This window comes from Cavia porcellus, unplaced genomic scaffold (assembly GCF_034190915.1).
Source record: "Cavia porcellus strain 051 isolate PalLab524CR breed Dunkin Hartley unplaced genomic scaffold, mCavPor4.1 scaffold_28, whole genome shotgun sequence".
NCBI lineage: Eukaryota > Metazoa > Chordata > Mammalia > Rodentia > Caviidae > Cavia > Cavia porcellus.
This window is the reverse complement of record NW_026947511.1, coordinates 38,047,489-38,069,951: the sequence shown is the minus strand read 5'-3', so window position 1 is coordinate 38,069,951 and position 22,463 is coordinate 38,047,489. Positions and strand designations below refer to the sequence as shown.

Genomic DNA, 22,463 nt, shown 5'->3' with positions numbered 1-22,463 from the left:
CACTTGGCCAGGGATAGGTGGTAACCGAAGATGGGGTTTACACTGTAAATCAGATCTGAGCTCCAAGGGACTCACTTGTCTAAGGCCTCATGCAGGCCCTGAAAAACTTTAAACTGCAGTCATGGTGCAGTTTTTTTAGAAAAAGAGATTTTAAATTTGTATTATGTTTTATTATTAGACTAGTTGAATGATGTATATATTACTTTATACTATAATATGTAGTACAGAAACAAAAACTTCTTTTGAGTTGCAAATATCTGAACTTCTAACTCATAAATATATGGATGATAGTACACTTAAATGTTTTGATCAAATATTTTCGGTTTCTTAAACCCCAGTTTGATATGGGACAAATATTCTGGAACCAGGCAAACAAGGAAATAAGAGTAAGTTGTCAAGCATCTTTAAGGACAAAAGACCTCTGCTGTTAGGACATTTAAAAGTGGCCTCTTCCCAGGCACTGCATATGCTAGTGCACATCTGTGGTCTGTTTCTCCAGCTCTGTGACTCTAAAATTAGAAGGCGCCACTTGGAAGACCGCCAAGGTAATCATCAGAAGGACCACAGTAGGAGACGACCAGGAAAGCTACTATGGGCGATGGGGGGTTAAATTTAGAAACCATCTGTTTAACTCTTGGCATAAATGCATTAAAATCGAACCTTAGGATATTTGAAACCAAATAAAAGAAAGGATGATTCATGCATTCAAAAACAGCAAAGGAGGTCTCTAAAATATTGTGTAGTTTTGAGACTAAATAGTCGTAATGGCATAATGCAGCAACATGTGAAAGTTACAGAATAGAGACTCTATTATTCAGTCACCGATTCGCCTAACACCAATTTGCCACACACCTGTTATATGCTAGGCCAACCGGGTGCCGAGGGAGCGTGGAAGAGAACAAGCTCACATTCAGGCCATCAAACCTCATAAACATTTGGGAGCCTCCCACGCATTCCTCCTGACTACCTGCCAGCTAATTCAGCCTTGGAAAGGTCAGTGCAGGAAAAGAGATAGGCTCAAGGTGTCAGGCAGCCCTCAAGTGTAGGTCCGCCTCCACGGAGGGTCTGGACTTGCTAAGATGCTGCTGCTCGCCCAAGAGGGGAGAGGAAAGAGACAGACAGGCACTGCTGGGAAGCAAGGGCACAAACCAGCTCTGCACAGCCATGGCTCTGCTCTAAGTTCCGCAGGCGAGGACCAAGTGTCAGTGGAGTCCGTATCACTATCTCTCTAGCTTAGGCTCGAATGTCAACTACGGCCAGAAGGACGGGTGGGCGAAGGAAAATGAATTCCAAAATTAATCATGAAAACATGATTTCTTGGGCTTAAAAAAAGTCAAACACAATTACTAAAGGAAGCCCTTTAACAGATATCCCCTTTGCTTTCTTAGTAACTCAAGCTGTTCTCCTTATACACACAGACATACACATACATGATAAATAAATAACGTGTAAAATTTGTTTCTATAGTCCTGGAATAACACAATACAAAGACCTAGCTAATAACTCTGGGGGGAATAATCTACATTTTGACAGAAAGAAAGGGACGGGAGACCTCTGTTGAGTCATTTCTACCTCTGGTCCTTTGGCCTTTCCAGACCTTTCCAGCAGAGCCAGGAGCAGACCATGTCTGCCCAAAGGAAAAGCAGGAGTCTATGCCAGCATGAAAGACATGGAGAGACACTGAAAGGCAAGTGGAGAAATCCCGCTAACATCTCACCAGCGCTTTCCCCAACAGAGCTCCGCTTTTCTCTTTACTTGTGGAAGCTCGCACCCTCAGTTCTGCTCGCCATCAGTGTGGCGAGGCCCTCTTTTCACATTCACAGCACAGCAGGCTGAAAATCCGTAAAGCACAGATGCGTGCATAGGGCCATAGTAGCCCCGAGGGCAAGTGAAGTCCAGGGATACCTTCTGAAAACCAAGAGCACCAGTAACCTTCTGCAACGATCCCTACCAAAATGTGGTTGGGCAGTCAACTTTCTAAATTTTACAATAACATTGCTTTAAAAAAAATAAATCAAATAAAAGAAGTCAGTGGTTACTTTAGACTGTCATTTCAAAACCTATGTGATAGCTTCGAAAAAAAACCACTGTATTTCTATGACTGCCGCATAAAAATAAAGAAGTAAGGACTCACCTGCTATTGGAGGACAAAGACAGAAAGCTATTCAGTTTTCTGGCTTATTTTGTAAACCAAGGACCTCAGGAGAACTGCTAAAAAAATTCAGCTTTTAGAGAAGAGAAACAAAGCTAAAAAGAAGCAGTAAATAAGAATTTGTAGTATTGCAGAAGCAGCTTAAAATCTTGCTTTCCTCCTTTCATCTCAGGAATTTAAAGAATAAGTGATGCTCAAGAATTGCATTTTAAAGTGCATCTACTTGGTTGCAGAAATACTTGTCTACATTTATAAAACAGCTGTTTTCTCGTCAGAAGAAACCCATTTTCACGGGAAAAGATTAGCACATCTCACATAAGGATACAGATGTCCTGAAGTAGATTAGATTCCTCAAAGGTTTCCTACGTAAAATGATCCCACTGTAGTCATTTATAAGGAGTAAAAAAGGGCTGGTTAGCGATTGGTGGGACTTTTTAGTGAGATAAAGATTTACTTGGTGTCTCTCTGATGGGTAATGCAATAAAATTTTTTACCACTGTTTTAATTTTGAAAAAGAACATTGTGAAACTGATCTTTGAAAACTAGAAAACTCAACAACCCTGATAATCTTTTCCTTCTTCAAACTTTTATTTCCCTCTCTTCTAAAAGGCAGTGAGAAGATACCAGCATTGAGAAGCAGAGACAGGCAAGGATGGAAGAACAGACAATAAAATAAGGAGCCAGTGAGCCAGGTCACATGGCTCAGCAAGGGACATGTTTTGAGGAACTAGGCTTTTCCCAGTGTGGCTGATTCTGCTCTGGGTGGGGTCCTCCAGGGAGTAGGAGCCATAGGACCAGAGGTGGGAAGATCAGTGAGCTCTGAAATCCTCCTGCATATTGTAAGGGCAACTCTGGATTTATGTCACCTGAAGATGCACAATAGGAATTTAATTACAGAGTAAAATGATTTTCCTAACAGTGAAAAAGGATAATTAAGAAGATTCCTGAGCACTAACCCTTAGGAATTCGGACGGGGGAGAGCAGAGGAAGAGCCTGAGTCCAAGATGTTACTGGGCTCAGGACCCATAGCAAGGTCCTGGCAGGCCCCTACCCCAGCTTCTTCCAGCACTGCAATCATTTTGGAGCTCCTAGCTCCCATTCTTGTAACTTTTCCAGAGGTAGGTATGGTTTCCTGGCACCTGAGGGAGGCAGGAAGGAACTGTAACATCAGAGACACACATTCCTACTGAACGTCCTAGGCAATAACCTCCGGAAAGCAGGCTCTGCTGGCTGCTTCAGCGCAACATTCATGGTAGACTGAGTCTGAAAGAGGCAGTGATGAGGGAGGCCGGGAGCGTGATGCTGCGGCCCGGCTCAGCACAGACTATTACAGCATCAGAGATAAGGACAGCAAGAGGCTGGCATCCCCACCCTCCTGCCGCCCGCATGTACTCGAGAGTAATATCCCAGCCCCATTCTTCTCTTGAAAAGAAGTGCCACTGCACCAAGGGACCATCCAAGACCCTCCTCTCAGAATAGGGTGGCTCACTCTACACCAGTATTACTCCCTCTAATAAAAGAGACTTCCAAGTTTTCTACTGATCAGAAGATAAAATGGCTAAAATTCACAATTCCTTATTCAAGGAATCAAGGACAAGGCTCATTTATAATAAATATAGAGGAAACACTGCCTAAATGGAACAACAGCAGATAGATAAAAGCTGGACTAAATCTCAGTCGAAAAACATCACTTCTACCTAGTCTGTGTACTAGTTCTAAAATTGTAGCTTGTGATGTTTAGAGGGATATCTACTCAACTTTCAGACCTTTCACTTCAGCAATTTCTGAAGAGGAAAAGAGAGAATGCCAAGGCCTGAATCACTGTCTAACGGAATGCTACGAAAAAGGAACCAGAGGAAAATGTTGAACATCAACACAGCAGATCGGCAGCACTGCACAGGAGTGAGACAGTGAATCAACAGGACGGGCGGCCTCCACTCCAAGCCTGGAAACTGGAATAGGGTGTGAACGACGTGTAGCTCTTGTAGGATAGATGGCTGTCAATGGCCTCACACATTTGGCACTAACATTATATATTGTTTGTTCCAAGAAAACCAAATCACTTACTATTTGTATAGCCACACACATGATTTGATAGATTTCTAAAACACTTTCCTCTGCACAGAGGTCAGGAAGCTGAGCTTTCTTTATTGGACAGATGATGAGTCTGAACTGAAAAATTCAATGTAATAATCACCACCTGCAGTTCCTAAATCCCCCAGTATCCAACAATGGCAAGAATTTGCTTTTTTGTAACAATTTGGTGGCGAACTTGACCTGAGCTCCACACCCAGTGCTGCTACATAATAGATACACATGTTATTTTAAATCAGGAAAATCCTGAACTCCACAACTGTGGCCTTGCAGACCAACTGAGGCAAGAGGCCAGGCTACTGGAAGGAACAGAGTCAAATCACAATCTCTTCTGCTCCCACGTCAACATTTAGAAAATAAGAATATTAGACCAGAGGGCTCCTCAAGAACTTGACCATAATTAAATTCTGAGATTCTGCCTGGTTTCTAGGATTCTAATATACTAAAATACATAACAAATTATGTTGAACTCTGAAGTATGCTGAATTTCTATTAAAGTATACACATTTAGCTTTGGGATTATGTTAGCCAACTTTCTATTTCTACAAATATCAGAGACAATTAACTTATAATATATAAATGTATTTGTTTTGGCTCACAATAGTGGGCCCCAGATCAAGACTGGGCAGAGCCACTGCCTTCGTGCCCTGCGGGTGCAGAGGGCAACAGTGGAACGTGTGGCAGCGTGAATGGCACCTCCAGAGGGTGGGAAGCAGAAGGGGAAGAGCAGGACACCAGTCCTTTGGAACACTAGCCCTCAGTGACTAAGGATCTCCCATAGGTCACCAGTAAAGGCCTTGGGGATACTCAAGATCCAAACAGCACACAAATCCATGTGATGAGTATGGATTCTTGGCTGCATCCTTGATGCTGTAAAGCCACACAGGTTCAGTACCTGCTCCACCCAGCACAGAAGTGATGCCTTCCATAATGGTCCTGTGGATGTCGGCGTGGGACAGGATGAATGCGAGGGTCCAAAAGGTAATCTTAAAAAGAAAAGTGACATCAAAATTACAAATGTCTTTAAAGGGAGTCCAAAGCAAAATGGGTACTAGCCATAAATAGTCAGAGAATCAAGGGCAGTGTTTAACCTTAAAAGTACACTATTCAAGAGCATCTCTGAAGACAATTAGAATTTATCAGTAAGAGATGTTCTGTATCTCTAAGAGGCCAACTTTATAATTTCATTCTTTTACTATCATTAAATTGTATATAGAAACACACATTGAATATTCAGAAATAACAAATTCTGACATTTAAGAATGTAAATGTCAGGCATGGTGGTACATGCCTGTAATTCCCATACTCTATAAGGCTGAGGCAGGAGGATGGCAAGTTCAAGCCCTGCCTGGGCAATTTAGCTAGATTTTATCTGAAAAATTAAAAAAACAGGGGTTGGGGGTAGTCTGAAGCTAGGGATGTAGCTTAGTGCAGAGGCCTTGGTCTCAATCCCCAGTACTGCTCCCTCAAAAAAAAAAAGTTCCTCTAAAACAAAAACATTTTTTAAAGAATTTCCTTAAAATACAAATGAATCAGTAAATATTACTTCCTGCAAATAAGACATGGGTATTTTAAACAAGCCCAATAAACTATACTTAAAACCCCACAGGCTGAATTATGAGAGCGCCCTTATTAAATGGGGGGAGGGGTCACTCACACCTGGCCTACTGAATGTTACAGCACTGGGTACCTTTGCAAGTTCTTATCCCCAACCTATCTAGATGACCTCATCTCTCTCCCCAAAACAGTATTCAAGACAACATTTTACTTCTGTATATCTTAAAGTTTAACTTCCTATTGAGGTAGATGTTTTTCCATCTAAGGCTCACAGTACAGGCAACCTGTGTAACATCATTAAAACAAGCTGGGGGAAAGTTTCCTTTTCATTTTTTCCTATAAACATTTATTATGAAATCAATTCTTGTTATAGTTTGGGTCTGGATGGCCTCTAAAAGCCTCATGCAGTCACGGAGGTGCCTTTCTGGAGGCGGGCTTCTAGAGTTTGTGTTTGATTCATGGTCCGAGGCTGGGATTGTACGTGTGCGTGCTAAACTCACCCTGGGAAGGGTAATCTACATGCATTATAAGGGACAAAAAGAGTCTGCACACTCCTTCCTTTTTGCTCTTGTTGCATTTGCTATTTTTTATCACCATGAACTGCTGCCCAGCTGCCATACCACCCTGCCTTGGAACCAGCTAAGTATAGACTGAAACCGCTACACACTGTGAGCTAAATAAACCTTTCCCTCTTTAATTTTGGATGCTGGGTATTTTGTCTCAGCAATGAGAGAAAAGTAACCAAGACAATTCTGAAACGACTCGGGTGATATTTTGTGTAAAAGAAGTTGTTTGCTTCTTTTTGTCCCTTTTGACTGTCTTCTATGCCTGGACAGAATCCCAACACTCCCCTCTGTGGTGAAAAGAGGAAGAGCAGCTATCCAAAGGAAAGCATCCCAGGGACATTAAATTGATAGGGTGAGTCCTTACACAGTACTGTTTATATAAACAGGATACACAGGAGAGCCACATCCTCCCTTGCTGAGGCTCCCTCTCTTAGGAAGGAGCTGTTTTATGTTATCTCACCTATCTGAAAAGATGAAGACGCAGCTTTCTTCCCTGTCTCCTAACTCTGACCTTTCTGCTCAGTGCTAAATTACTGAATCTAATTAACTACCCCCCCCCACACACTCAATTGATTCATATTGGGAGGAAACTACTAGTGATAACACGAAGGCTTTTAATTACAAAGAAAAGTATACAGAGTTGTACATGTTTACTTGTAGATTTGAAGATTTACTGAAATTGGGCTTTGTTTTTGATAAACACAGGGATCTGAACTACATATGGTTGTGTAGTGGTGTTAAATTCCCACTTTAAGACCTCTCTTTTCTGAACAGATTTCTCTTTTTTTAAAAAAAAAAATTATGATCTTTTCTACTTTAGAAAACCATAGTACTTTTTAAAAATGAGAAAAAGCATGTGAAGAGAGTGGGAGTTGGTAAAATGTTTGTATGTGATACAAAATTAGGAGGCAGGAAAGCAGCCCTGGGGTCAATGTGTTCCCGTCTGGGAAGCGGGCAGATCTGCTGCTCCCAACACAACCAACTGGGGTTTGGCCAGAAGGGTGGATTCTATGCCACAGCTGGGCACAAATGTGGAGGGGCATGGTTCCCTGGCTGCAGAAACAACTGCCCATCATTCAGGACAGGAGGGGAAGGACAAGGAGAAAAGCTCAGCTCCCTGCTGGGTCAGGAGAAAACAGATTGAGTGTGACCTTGGGGTCTTTCCCTGATGCACCCAGAAATAGATTTAAATGATCACTGAGAGAGCTTCTGAGGTAGGGCAGGTCTGCACCCATCGTGGTCAACTTAAATACTGTAGGACAACTTCTACCCCAAGAACTTGCCTCTCTGTTTGGGGATGTGAGGCACACAGTGACAGGCCACTGTACAAAACTGCTGTGGGAGCTGAGGTGGCGTAAACTGGGGATTGCTCCTGAAGTCCTGAGAGAAAATCTGGGAGAGGAAGCAGGTACGAAGGGTGAAACATCAGCTTTCAGAATAGCTGGAGCAATGCTCTTAAGAAGTTCAGTCCAGGAGTGGTCTTCTCATAGAAATCACTTCCTGTATGACAATTACTGTCTCAAAGCATAATGAGGTCATGGTAACCTCCAAGGACAATACTCAGCCCACAGGAAACCTTGGGGCTGAGCCCTGCAGTCTCAAGGCAGAGGACAAAGGAGAAGGAAATAGGGATGTCACCTAGGCCCGACCAAGACCACAGCGTGCCTCTGGCAGGGCTTCAGCAGCTCCCTCGGCTGTGATGCAAGAAATAAAAGCCTGGACAGAGGAGCTACTCGAGCAGTTGAGCGTGGGAAGGCCAGGACTAGCTCCATTCATTGTCCTCGGGGTGCTGGAAGCCCCATCCTTGACTGAAACCAGGGCAGTGAGCGTGGTGAGGGAAGAAAATGAACATGTGCTAAGCACTGGTGCTGTGCCCGGCCCTGCGAGCCTCCTGCCACCCTTCCAGTGCAATCCTCAGAGGCAGCCTCATCACCAGGCTGCCCTCAGCAGGGCTGGGAAGCGGCGGTGGGACAGACTTCCACTTATCACCAGACACTTGCTTTCCGGGATGAAGGATCTCGGTCTCTTCACCCAGTGCCAGGGACACAGTGAAAGCACTGACTTCCTCCGAGTCAGATCAGTGGGGCTTTGGCAGTTTGTCCCCATTCAGGGAACCTTCTTGATGAAATCTTGGAAATTAATCCCTGAAAGAAGTGGCTGTTCCACTGCTACTCTGGGAGTTGTTCTAAGGTTTGCTTTTCAGTGCTGCCATAGCTTAATCAGTTTCCAAGCAAATTACTTAAGAAAGATCAGAGAATTATATTGGAAGAACATAAAACAGGGAAAGGGATTAGACTATTCGTTCTTGTCCACCCCAAGTGACATTTATAGTCTTATGGGTGACACATGTTGGGAGAAAAGAGGCCAAAATTTCTCCTCTGCTCTTTACCTAATAAATTTTACAGTAGGTTATAGGAAACTAAGGTATTAGGTCTTCAGAAAGGGGAATGGCAAATATATAATCCTTAAAACATTTTCCTTATTTTTATTAGATGAAAAAGGAAAAAAAGGTCACCGTTATCACTAGAGATAAATGAATGTTCTTATTTAGTAGATAACAAATATATAAAAAAGATTACACTTTAATTTCACAGGACATAGGGAGCAGGTGAGGCTAATGTGAGAGGCTTCTGACCCCGGAAACTGGTATGGATGGAACAAAAGAGGCAATAAATTTTGTGGCTCTATTAAAGCTCAGAGTAGCGTTAAAACCAGTTCTATCCAGGCTTAGTGCTACATGTCTCTGATCCCAGCACTTGGGGAGGTTGAGGCAGAAGGGTAGCAGATTTGAACCCAGGCTGGGCAACTTAGCAAGATCTTGTCTCAAAAAAAAGAAAAGACTGATGATGTGGTTCAGTTAGGCTGTTTTGGAAAAGGAAAGGGGATTAAGAAGAGGGGAGAAGGATGGAGGAGCGGAAGGGAGAAGAAAAGAGGAAAAGGAAAGGACATGACACTGTTAAAAGCCTTTGCTGTCTTTAGAGAGATGGCAAATTCATGTCATCAGCCTCTCCCTGGGGAAGACAGGACTGAGAGGCCTGGTGACACGAATGATGTGCGTGCAGACTGAGAATGGCTCAAAGTCACTGAGCACCTGTGGGATTGGTCCATGGAGCCTTCTTGACTTTTCAGAGCAATGGAACCATGCAGGTCAGTGGGTCCCAGGGTCCAGGCCTACAGTGGCAGTTTTGCATCTGTTCTCTCTGTTACCAATCAGGGAATAAATAACTCCAGTTAGCACCCTAACACTCCAGAGCTCCAGCTGGGTGTCTGGCTTTAAGCCTGACTCTGGCTGACACTGTTCACTCCCCTACTTTTTCACTAATCTCTGGTGGGAGCTGAGCCTCATTGATCTTGCTGCACTAACACCTAGCACACTGCCCACACAGGAAAGGCTCGTTTAGCAGGTCAGTGCCAGCCAGTGCCCAGGCCAGCTTCTCCTTGCCAGGCGCTGCTCTGAAGAGTTGGGACAGCCTCTGCCTCCTACGTGACTCAGGCAGGTTCCAGTGGGCATTTTGCTTTGCTTTGTATCTCACAACTGAATCAGCTACAGTGTTTTTCTTTCTCTATAGTAAATGAAGGGGTAGGGGAAAAACGAAGAAAACACCAGCAGACACAAACACACACTCTACTTCCATACATGACTGTACACTTACAGGAACAGCATTCGACAGAGAGGCCCACAGCATCAGGAGCCCGTAGTTCGCACCGTGCCCATCTGCTTCCCCCTCTACCACCTCCAGCACAGCCTGCATTAACGTCTGTTTAAAAGAAATAAGTATGGTCAAACCGTGGCTATAGGTCAAAGTGCTATAAACAAGAGATCGTGCAGCTTCCTTTTATCCCAGAGCAGAGCCAGGGTTGATCCAGACCTCAGTGGAAGACACACAGACTTGGAATAACACTGCCAATGACAAACGACTGTACGCAAGCATGTCCAGGGTAGCCCCAAATTGGGGCACACAAATTTTGAACCAGGAATTGAACTTATGATGTTGAACTTGCACTATCAAACTCCTTTCTCAGCAAACACTCTCAGCTGTCATATTTCATTTCTGTCTCCACATATACTTTAAGAAAAGCAGCTAAGGAATACTCACCACAGAATCAGCCTTTTTAGGTTTGTATGCTTTTATATCTGGAATGCTTTCCTCAAATAGTGCTAGGAGCCACCTTTTGGATTTTGACCAGTTTCTGTGTGAGAAAAAAAAAAGATGTGCAAAAATTAATCCGAAAGTGTATAGGGAAAAATAAGGAATCAAAGGGGGAGTCTGTGGAGTTACAATTCTTTCCCTACATCCAGTCTTCATTTTCAAGCACAATGCTCTACAGGTTTCCCTTTAGAACTTGGTCCAGAAGGACAGTTGATGGGTGAAGGTCACCACATCTGAATGTCTTCTGCAAGGAAACACTTAGATTCCTAATGGACTGGTACTGAGTAAGAATACAGGTGACCACTGGCTCAACTGCCTTTTTTTCAACCAGGAACTGAACTCAGGACCTTGAACTTTCCAGGCAGTGCTGTGCCACTGAGCTATTTCCCTGACCTCAATTTCCTCTTGTGGCTGCTGTCAGTTGGGACAGATGAAAGCCCGGTGCAGACATGAGCTGCTGGATGAAGCCAGGCAAAGTGGCTCTCAGCTTCCAGTCCTCTCTGAACAGTGACCAGTATCAACTATAAGCTGAAACTTTAGTTCTCAAGGTGTACTAGCAGGGGGTCTTTACACAGTGATTCCAGGTAAGCACGAAACCCTCATGGAGATTGGACACTTGGAAAAAACCCTGGCAGGGGTGTTGTGTGCAGGGACACACAGTGAAACTAGCAGTGGGATGCTAGGAAGTCACCCCTCCCCAGCACAACCCTGCTTCTCCCCAGGCCTCAGGCTGCCCCACCTGAAGCCACAAGGCTTGGAGTTCTAACATACAATCTGAACAGACTGACACATACAACAATCTCCAAGAGATTAGAAAGTAAAAATCATTTCACAAGTGTCCATCTGAGCCAGCTGTGGAAACACACCTGGGTACCCCAGCCTCTGCTCAGAGAGAACATGCTGGGTGGTCACTCTGATGGCTGAGCAGGACCCAAGTGGACCAGCTCTCGTCAGGGTGGAAAAGCCTGGGAATAAGTCCTCTCATTTCGTTCAGGAGAAACAGGAAGAGGACGCAGCACGTCTCTCGTCTGTTCCTTCTCAGTTTACACCAGCACACTGAGCAAACACAAAGGAGGCAGAAGTCGCTTCTCTGTCCCATGAGCTGGTGTCACATCTACCTGCGAGGGAGCCGAGTAGTGCACAGGTTGCTGAGGTGAATGGGGCCAGTGGGTTAATCACAGAACAGGACCCTACCTCAGTAGCCACTCTGGCATCTGGGATCCGTACTCAAAACCCTCATCGTAAGTTTGAAAATGCTGGCAGAAGACCTCAGTTTCCCTCTTGTGTGAGGGAAACATGCCTTTCTTAAAAAGCACGTTCACTGTGACGGGATAGAGGAGACGCCTGTGGAGACAGAAACACACGTAGTTCAGACCCCCGGCCGAAGAAGCAGCTGCCAGACACAGGGAGGGCACTGGGCCACAGTGACCAACTACGCGTAGGTAACGCGTGGCCGACCCTTCGGGGGGAAGTCTGTCTGGAGGGGTCTTAATATTTGTTAACTGTGGTCAAAACCATTCAGGGAGAACTGAAATCGTGGTCTTAATTACCTAAGATTTAAAAATCCCTCTAAGCAAACGTATGCTGACAAATAGAAATAAACTGATACAATAAGTTTGAAAAGCATTCATTTAGAAAATACTAACAACAGCTAAAGCACCGTCCATGCCTGGGGTAGCAGTGAGCAATAACTGAATGGAGAAGCAAAGGCAGCACTGGTCATGGAATTTCCTAATCCTTCACAGAGTCCCGACGTGCACTGAAATATAGCACTTTTCAGTGATTTTTACTGTACACGAATGAAGTGATCATTGTGGCACAATTAAAGAATATCAAAGATATTCAGGGATAGTCACTATTCAAAAATAAGTATTTTTATATCAAAGATAGCATAGAAGATACGTATCATTCCTTCAGGTTCTCTTTCCCCCAAGGTTTCAAAAATACTCAGGGATTACTTTGCTCCCTTACAGATACTGGACATGCTTTGGCAAATTTTAAGGTGGCTTGGTTATTTCTGCTTCCTCCTCCAACTACCACCTCTAAAATCACACTAATCAGCATTCTGTTTTGGATCTTAATGGCTGAAACTATGCCTTCTGTGTTACGGCTTTTCTAGAAAGCTTCAGGATGTGACTGCTCCCTCCTGCTCCCCTGCAGCTCTCCTATCTCTTGGGACCTCCCTGCCAGGACAGTTGGAGGACTCAGTCTAGAGGCCCACAGTGACTTGGCCTGAGCTGCACAGAGCTTTTCAGAGCTCTGTCTTCACATAAGGATTCCATTCTCTCCCGGGCCCCACCATGTCTCCCCATCCCACTGATCATGAACTGCACTGAGTGTATGGTGATTAGGTGAGGCAAATACAGGTGGAACACGCAAAGCCATTGGAAGGACTAAGGGAAATGACTGCATTAAAATGATTGTCCCGGCTTATTTGTGTACCAGGAGCGGAACTGCCTATTAATTAGAATTTAAAAGACTTAGAGAAATCACTTAACCTCATTAAGCAAACTTCTAATCTGCCAGGTAATTTGTGAAACCCAGTGTGATAGTTTTGGTTGTATTTGAAGATTAAAGGTTAAAAGATACTAAAGCATCTAATTACCTTACTAAACCGATCAGGTCCATTGTCCCATGAGGGCCTAAATCTTCTAATTGTTCATGGAATTCTTCATTCAGTTGCTCTGTAAACTGACACATGTTGAAAGTCCCCATTTTCCCTTTCATTGTAATATAGAGTTTTTCATGCAGTGTTAGAAAGATATTCTTTGGAACTGATGCTATAAATAGAGAAAACTATTTTCAAAATAAGTCACAACCCCTAGAAGTGTTCACTATACCTCTACCCTTATTGGGTCAGTAAGGACCTTCCAACATCCTTCCAGTACACACAATCACCTTCTGCACATAAAGTGGACAAAGATTCCACCTAGATTTGGATACTGATATCTACAGGGTGACTTGCTCTATGGGAAGATGTACAAATGGGTATAGAGAATGCGGCCCCCTCTTCCAAATCTGTGTCCCAGGTATATCACAGCTACGTAGTGTTTCACATTTCCCAGCAAATTCAGAAGCTCCTCGGGATGCTTTTACCACCCTCCCTTTTACCAGCCCAAGCCCTACCCCAGATCCCCACACTCATCAGCCAAATACTTCCTGCCAATTTCTATTTATTCCTCCATTGCATATTATTTTCATAAGAAGTGTTTCTTAACCATGAGTAACTCTGACCCGCCTCTTTCCTTTGTTTTAGTGTTTGTGTTCCTTCTATGATACACACTTCTGGTTAGACAGAGGTGGTGGGAATGTAAGCTTATTTTTTTTAAACTAATTTCTTTCATCTCGTTTTATTATCTTTCAAGAAACTTTTTCAAAACACATTTTTAAATTTCCTATTTCTTCATTCTGTTATGTACAGATTCTGTGTATTAATTTTATATAAATTAATGAGGAATACATCTTCAAATCTTCTCTGTGGGGCAGGACTTAGGGGAGGGATGAGAAATTAGCTCAAGAGACAATGTTCACACATTTCATCTATTAAATAAATATTCAATATTTAGAAATATTTAAATGTGGAAGGCCCCAGAGAGGGCACAGGTGAAAAGCCTGCTGGTTTCCACACACCAGTAATAGGTAAGGGATGTGTTATAAGTGGATCAAAAGTCCTCAGAGTAGCTGTGCTCCTTGGTCAAGATTTCTATAGCCCATATGTCAACAGTGTTAAACAAAGAATTTAACCTATGTGTTAAGATCTGCATGCAAGCAAGAAGAAAAAATAATCATGGTATCAATCACTGATAGACTTGAAACTTTTTTCTCTCAATGGCAAGAAACACAGGAGAGACTATGTGAAAAGAAACCAAGAGACCTAAGAACACGAGATGGAGAAAGAGAAGGCACAGTGTGTGGGAGCCTAGTGAGAAGGCAGAGCCAGGGCCAGCTTTGCATCTGTGGAGGGCATGAGGCTTTAGCTCACACATGTGCAGCCCGGGAAAGGCTGAAGTCCGATGGCCACATGGCAGCATGCTCACCAGTTATTACCAGCAGTGCCGAAATTAAGAGGCAGAACTCGTGGATGGGGAAGTCAAGGCTCGGCTTACTGTGCAGCCCTATGCGGAATGTCAGAAAAAGCCACAAGAGGACTGGGATCATAGCTCAGTGGCAAAGACACACTAACGGGCTTTCCAAGCAGGAGAACTGTACCTGCAGGAAGCAGAGTCACAACAGAGAACCAAGCAAGAGCCGCAGCCTATGCACAACTGTACACACAGCAGAAGAACAGAGACTGAAGAATCCTGCAGGTTGCAATGTGGTGCAGATTCCAAATACTCTCTCAAAAAATACTGATTGGTGTGTAAACCCATCTCGTTCTCAAGTCCACTTGAAATCTAACTGTATTCAGCTACCGATAATTGGCTTTTCAGTCCCCTCACATTCATTCCTTCTTTTAGCCTAACCTCAAGAATAACAAAACGTATGACTATAATCCCAGGACTGTGGGAGGCTGAGGCAGGAGAATCTTGAGTTTAAACCTGCCTCAGCAACATAGAAAGACCTTGTCTCAAAATAAAAAGAAAATTTAAAAAGGATGGAAAAGTAGCTCAGAGCAAAACCCCGGGCTCAATCTCTGGTATTGAAAAAATACATATCAAAGAATAAATTTAGAGAATATAATTTTTACCTAAAACTACTCTTGAATTCCATAGTTTTACTTCAAATGCCCTATTTGAAAATACTCTTTACCTGTATGGTAGACAGGATTTTGTACTGCTAATTCAAAGTTTACTTCTTTGGATTTGAGAAATACATTGATTCCTTCTTCTTCAGTAACAAAGGTCATTCGGTTCCCCATGGCAAAGATTGTAAATACTGGCCCATACTGCAAGAAAACACATAAACAAACACTGAGAATGCTAGCATTTCTAAGCCAGGGGTTAGATCTAAGGCAGTTTTTATAAAGAACCCCAAAAGTGAAGTTCTAGTCAAACAAACAGGGTTGTATCTAGCAATTAATTATAAATGCAGACATTAAACTGATGTAAATCTTAACTTTTACTGTCCTAAGAATGTTTATGAGATAGTATTACTATCTATGTATATTTTCCTTTCTTGTAGGTGAAATAATTATTAGAAAATAATTACAAGTAACAATTGGAAATCCATCAACATTGTGATCCTTGAATTGTTTTCAATTTATCAGTAGGCTGATACATAACCTATAGCACAACGCTGCTCAAGAAAAGAAGCAAAATTGCCAGCTGTTTTCCAGGAAGTCATTTTCCTTAACTTCTAACTATTTTTAGCATTTTCTCCAATTATGAAAGTAGGTAATAAACCACATATCATCAAGAGAAACTATCACGCATTCACACACTACGACAGTCACTATAAAGGTCTCCAAACATCATTTATGCTCATCACTACCTCAGTCTTAGTCACTTCTATCATACCCATAGGATGGCAGATGATTTCTCCTGTCATCCACTGTTGGGTGACACTGGCCACTGAAGGCCTCGATAAAGTCTCATTTTCTTACACTCATGAGCCAGACACCTACACTGACCCCCAATTTGACCTTCTCTACAGTTGCTACTAATCAATACTCACACTCATATGTATTGTTCAAGTTTTGTTTGCAAGAGAATTAACTTCCCGTTAGGAGACTGGGCTTCTGCAACATGGATAGGTAGAGGGCCCAAGTGCAGATTAAGCTCAAACACACTCACCAGCTCAGATGGCTGCTGGTATGTGGCTTTCAAGTCACTCTTACTGCAATACAAATGCACAACGAAAAATGGTCATGGGTCAAGTGATAAATTCTATAGCAGCAGGTCTTGGGAATTTTGTTTTTCTTGGTTCTCCTTTCCTTGGGCACTCTGAGTATTATGAAACAAGGGTAAACAAACACAGTAGATTTTTAAAGGGCCACTTGTTTTTTGGTTTTGAGATAGGGTCTAAGTCACTGAAGTGCTCAGGCTGGTTTCAAATTTGAGATTCAAAACCTCAGCCTCCGGGAGTGCTATGCTTACAGGCATGTGCCACAATCCCTAGATTCATGTAGTTTTCAATTCAACTATTTGAGATAATTACAGATTAATTGTAGCAATCACAGGAAGTATTATCGAGATGTCACATACTCACAACTGTTTGCCCCATGTTACCATCGTGTCTTTTCTTTCCCTCGTTTGACTGCACTAGTTGAAAGTTCCAGCACTGTGCTGGTAAGAGTAGTGATTAAATGAAATTTTTGTTTTCTTCCCAATCATACAGGAAAAATTTAGTCTCCTATTAGCCATCAAATTTTTGTAGATGTTTATGATCAAGCTGAGAAAACTCCCCTCTAGTACCAGTTTTGAAAAAATTTGGTCGTTTTATCATAAATAAGAAGTTTTGTTAAAGGCTTTTATGCACCAATTGATACAATTGTGTATTTTCTCTTTCTTCTATAGAGTCGGCTTATGCTGATTTTCCAGTCCTGAAAGGTCTTGCATCTCTGCAATGGACTCCTCCTGGTAAATCCTTTGAAATATTGCTGAATTTTATTTGCTGGTATACATGTATGCATATATATGTTTACATCTCTTTATCTGTAATTTTCTTTGTACTGTCTTTGGATTGATACCAAGGTAATGCTATCTATATAAAATACACTCGGAATAACTCTTCTATTTTCTGGAAGATACTGTAGAACTGCCATCACTTCTTTAAATATCTGATGTAATTCCAAAGTAACACAATGTAGGCCTACAGAATTTTGGGGGAGGGGGTTAAATTACAAATCCAATTTCCTTAGTGGTGTAGTCTACTAAAATTATCTATTTCATATCAAATAGTTGTGGCAGTTATGTTTCTCCATAAGCTGTTCCACATTCTCTAAGCTGTTGAATTGATACACGTGAGCTATTCACAGTATTCCCTTACTGCTCTGCTGTTGTCTGGGAATCTAAAATGATGTCCCCACATTTCATTTCTATTACCGACGATCTGTAGTTTCTCTCTCTTTTTCTCTAAGGATTTTGCACAAAGTCTGGCAACACTGCTGATCTTTTCCAATAGCCCATTCTTTCTTTCATTAATTCTCTTTATTTTTTTTTTTTTTTACTTCTAAGTCATTGATTTCTGTTTTGCAAATTTCTTTCCTGTCACTGCTCCAGGTTTATATTGCTCTTCAGGGGTGATTCTTGAGAAAGAAGGTCCGATTATTGAATTTAGACTTTTCCACTTTCCTAATACAAATACTTCAGTGATAACATTTCTGATGTGTTGTATTTTTATTCTTACTTTATTTTTGTGGTACTGGGAACAGAACCTTGGGGTACTCTACCATTCAGGTGCATCCCCCCAGGCCTTTTTATTTTCTGAGATAGAATCTCACTAGATTGCCCAACCTGGCCTTGAACTTGCAATTCTGTGGCCCCAGCCTCCTGAGTAGCTGGGATTACAGGTGTGTGTCAACATGCCTTGCTCAGTTCAATGTATTTTTTATTTTTAAGAGACCAAGTTAAAATACAAACACTCAAAAACAGTTGAAAGTAAGAGATAAAGATGCAATCTGCAAATATGAACTAAAAGAAAGTTGTAGGAACTGAAATATTTTAACTCAAGATAGATTAATTATTACAGATGAGGCCATCAACTCCCTCTTGGATTGGCAAGCAGGTATCCTTGACAATGGCTGCTGCAGTGGGGAGACAGGAGAAGTTGTTTAATTAAGCCATTTGCTGTAGGGAACTCTGCCTTATGGAGAGCTGCTTGCCAGCTGATTTTTAAATAAAATGTTGAAAAATCATGATGCATAACTGTGCCAAGATTATCCCAAGAGTTTATATAAGCTGTTCATTTAATATAATTTTTTCAAAACACCCAATCTTGGTCTATGCACTTTGGAACACTGTGTTTCCAAATAGTGTTTCCAATGTGTCAACAAATAAATAATTTCAACTGCAGATATGCAACCTGTGACAAGTATAAGCAATATACCTTCACCTTCCCAGGAAAAGTCCCAGAGATTTTATCAAAGTTTCATGCTTAAGAAATTATAAACCACGCTTGTGACATATTGGTGCCTGCTTGCAATTGTAACACACTGTTGGGGTGGAGACAGGAGGATATAAATTTTGATCCTAGATTGGGCAACTTCACAACTCTGTGAAACCCTGCCTCAAAAGAGAAAGAGAGAAAGGGGTAGGGAAGAGATGATGGATGGACTGGGGCTTTAGTTCAGTGCCTTTGCCTCAATCGTTAATACTGGGGGAAGAAAAGCTATAAACTGTATCATAAGATTGACATAACCAAACACAGTCTGAGATTTAAACAAAATCTTCTGTATTCAAGGTATCAGGTTTTCAAGGCATGGCTTTTCTGTTGATAGAACTTACTAAAGACTGGACCCCAGGCATCTTAAAGGTCAACGAGTAGGAGCCATGCCAGGTTGATGTGGTGGGTGCAGGATTTGGTTTTTCACAGGCCACTAAAGGTCTTAGCTCTCTGCTGTTGAAGACTGAGGTCTCTCTGTTCAGGCCCCCCAACATGGCAGTCTGTGATTAGAGTCTGCAAGTGGGGCAGGTGACAGGGTCTTCCATCCAAATGGCACCTACGCCATTAGATTCATCAGTGAGTGAGTTTTCAGGTGAGTTCTTGGGATCTGCCAACATCCAGGGGGAGGTAACTGCAAAAGGAATAGGCAGCAGCAGGTGGGAGCTGCTATGGGTTATTTGAGAAATCTGACTACCAAACATTTATTAATCTAGAAACCTGTTAAGTAATAATCCATGCATTTAAAAAGAAAAGAGAATTAGGAGTTCTAATAGTATGAAGGTATGAAGGGTTCAGCATTTTTGACACAAGAACAATGTGAATGGTATGATACAGTCTGCTTATAAAAGATGAAAAATAAAAATCTATAAATGAATTTGCTTGTATAGGGTTCAAGAAAAGATAAAAGGATATGTAATGAATCACTGTGCTATCAAGGTTAGAGATGAAGAATAAGAACTGAGTGGAAGAAGAAAGGTCAGAGAGATTTTTCACTCAGTTTGTTATATTTAACATTTTTTTAAACTCTGTGAACTCATAATACATTTAAGAGGCCAAGGACACAGCTCAGCAGCACAGTGCCTGCCTGGCAAGCTTGAGGTCCTGAATTTCATTCTCTGTACACATACAAAAACAGAGATTAATAAAAACAAAAGGGGAAACTTCTGTGGTCATCAAAATTTTCTTTTCTCTCCCTTCTCCATGGCCAGAAAAAGCTGAAGATGACAGCTTATGACAGAATTTTAGGAGTCATTTCTTGAAAGTTCAAAGTGCGTCAACTGTGTCTTTCATAACTGCCATTTAGATGCAATTTTCCATCAAGGCTGCTAGGTAAAACCCACTGCAACAACTGTAAAAAAAAAAAAAGCAGAATGAACTCTACCCATCCATTCACCCCGAACCTGGTTCACATGTTGAGACTGATGATGTCACATATACACATTTATTATTTACATAGCAGAGCCCTGCTGGGACTAGGGTGGCTGGCCTCTGACCCTGATCTGAAAACAGCCTGAGGAAGCGACTGGGCTGGGTGTTTCACGATGGTAGGGAGTAGGTCCATGGACCACCTCTTCTAGCTTGAGAGCTGGGGCTTCTGTCGTTTAAGTCTCCCCTGGCACCCATGGCAAGAGTGCCCACCTTTTCTTATCATCCTGCCAAGGTGAGGGATACAAGGGGAAGGTTGCTAAAAACTTCCAGCAGCCAAACACACGTAGTGTTGCCATATTCTTTAGTTCAGTACTAGAGAAAGATCATTTATACTGTTCCATATGACAGCAGACACATGTAACTTGTTTCATTTAAACAGGAAAGTGACAAAAAACTCACAAATATTTGATCTGAGACAAGCTGGCAAAAAAAAAATTCTTTAAGAGTTATTAAAGTCATGTGCCTATTGGGAACAAAAGAACATTTCTTTAGAAAAGAGCTTTTTTTCATTTATCAGACTAGCAAGTTATAGAAAGTTAGTATCCAGGGCAGACCGCAATATGAGAAGTCAGACAGTTCTTACACCCAAGGGATAGTAAAAAGCATATATCACATATCTTTTACAAGGGTAACACAATAATATAAATAAAGTGTGCAATTCCACTTTTAGGAATTTATTTTGAGGAAATAATCAGGTAAAGTGCATAATGCACAATCACATACATGTGCAAGAATAGACATCAAGTCAGGGATATAGATCAGTGGGACAGAGCCTGAGCCTGCCTGGCAAGCAGGACGTTGTGAGTTTGATTCCTGACAACAATGAAAAGAATGGCTATTAACCAGAAAAAGTTGATGAAAACCTATATATCCCAATTAAGGATTTAACTATCATATCCTCAAGTGATAAAATACAGCCACTAAAAGGATTCACATAAATAATAACATGGCAAAATTATTCACATTAAATGTTAAATATGAAAGTATATAAAATAGTATTATAATACTATTCCATTGTTTACTAACTAGCTTTATAGAAAAAAAGCCAAGATATTACCCACTAAATTTTTAATTTGTTTTATTTTTAATGTGACATTTGGGTTACTTTTATTGTCATCTTAGTTCTCTTTGGAATTCTCTAACTTTTTAAAAATCTACTGTACACTGAAAACTTAGATTTTCAGTACAAATGATCAACAATATATATGATTCTGTGTATAAAATTATTATGTAAATTGAGTTAACTAGGAACATACGTGAAGAATGTGTCAACTTATAAAGTATTATAACACAACTTATACTAATGATGATAGTATCTTATAAATTTATTACATAACCAAATACCACAAAATCTTGGTGTCTCGAAGTCGGATTAAAATTGAAAGGCTAATATGTCTTTTTCCTAAAGTGCTCAGGCACTGGAAAGATTCTTAAAGGACAAAAACATCTATTCCAACGACCATTCCTAATGTCTTTGGGGAGCAGTGAAATTATAGGCTCACTGTCATCGAAAACAACACTAGCTGAAAGAACACTGCCCCTGAAATTTGTAAAGATCAACTTTGGAAGTAATTTTGACAATACTCTCATGTTAACTCAGTTTTGGGTATGGATTTATTATTCATTGTCACAATTCCAATTGTACACTTCTGTTCTTCCAAATTATTGCAAACATTTAGTTAACCTTCGTGCACCCAGAATTTAACTATGCCGAAGTAACTAGCATTTTAAAAGATATTTTCTATTTCTAATAAAGCAGACCCAAACTGAAGTTGATTTCTTTAAATTTTTTTTGGTATCTGTTTTTACTGCATAATGACCACATTTCTCACGGGGAGTTGGTATATGTATGTAATTTTTAAAAAAATCTGCTCCCCTCATCCTCTCCACTGGACTTCATATCTTTCCCCAAACCTGGCGTGGAAGAGGCTGCTAATTTCCAGCAGAGGAGTAAATAAACTAGAGTGCAAGTGTGTTCCCGGTGTCCTGCCCTGCACCTGAGACAATGAAAGAAAGCCACCTACCCGGGCCCGAGCCTGCTCGATGAACTCCAGTGGGGCCTTCCCGAACCGCAGCCCCGCGCCGACCCAGGGGATCCAGCCCGTGGCGCATGGGGGTCGGCGCGAGCCTCTGCGCCTCAGGACTACGAGCAGCGCGACTCCCGCCAGGAGCGCGGCTACCGCGGCGACGCCCAGGTCCAGGTCCTCGCTCATCCTCTTAAAAGTGCGGGCGACTGGGCCTGTCCAGGGCTCCACAGTCGTGCAGCCTGTGGCCAAAGCACTACCCACAGAAATCCTTCGCCGGCTACCTCTTCGACCCTCCCTAGACACAGCTGGGCCTCCAGCAGCCTCACTCCCGCCCACTTCCGCTTCTTTTACAAATCCAGTAAAAGGACTGTCAGCCAGGCAAGGTGCGCATGCGCGGTTACCGTGGCGACACCGTCTGGGGAATCGGAATGCGCAGTCTAAAGAC

General features: G+C 42.0%; 1 protein-coding gene across 4 annotated transcripts in view; it reads right to left on the bottom strand.

The window, feature by feature from the left end:
- Positions 1 to 22,457, bottom strand: part of LOC100733616 (24-hydroxycholesterol 7-alpha-hydroxylase) — a 48,428-nt gene extending 25,971 nt beyond the window's left edge. Inside the window, exons 1-8 of one of the 4 annotated variants that reach the window (XM_063238777.1) lie at positions 22,016 to 22,187; positions 18,905 to 19,911; positions 15,270 to 15,405; positions 13,126 to 13,300; positions 11,715 to 11,864; positions 10,467 to 10,560; positions 10,023 to 10,127; positions 5,142 to 5,232 (exon numbers count right to left, since the gene is read on the bottom strand). In XM_063238777.1, the coding sequence (XP_063094847.1) occupies positions 5,142 to 5,232; positions 10,023 to 10,127; positions 10,467 to 10,560; positions 11,715 to 11,864; positions 13,126 to 13,300; positions 15,270 to 15,405; positions 18,905 to 19,057 (904 nt within the window). In that variant the 5' untranslated portion in view covers positions 19,058 to 19,911; positions 22,016 to 22,187. Of the gene's footprint in view, positions 1 to 5,141; positions 5,233 to 10,022; positions 10,128 to 10,466; positions 10,561 to 11,714; positions 11,865 to 13,125; positions 13,301 to 15,269; positions 15,406 to 18,904; positions 19,912 to 22,015 lie in introns of all 4 variants that reach the window. The other 3 variants (XM_063238779.1, XM_063238778.1, XM_063238776.1) reach the window with 3 other exon arrangements.
- Positions 22,458 to 22,463: the final 6 nt, after the last annotated feature.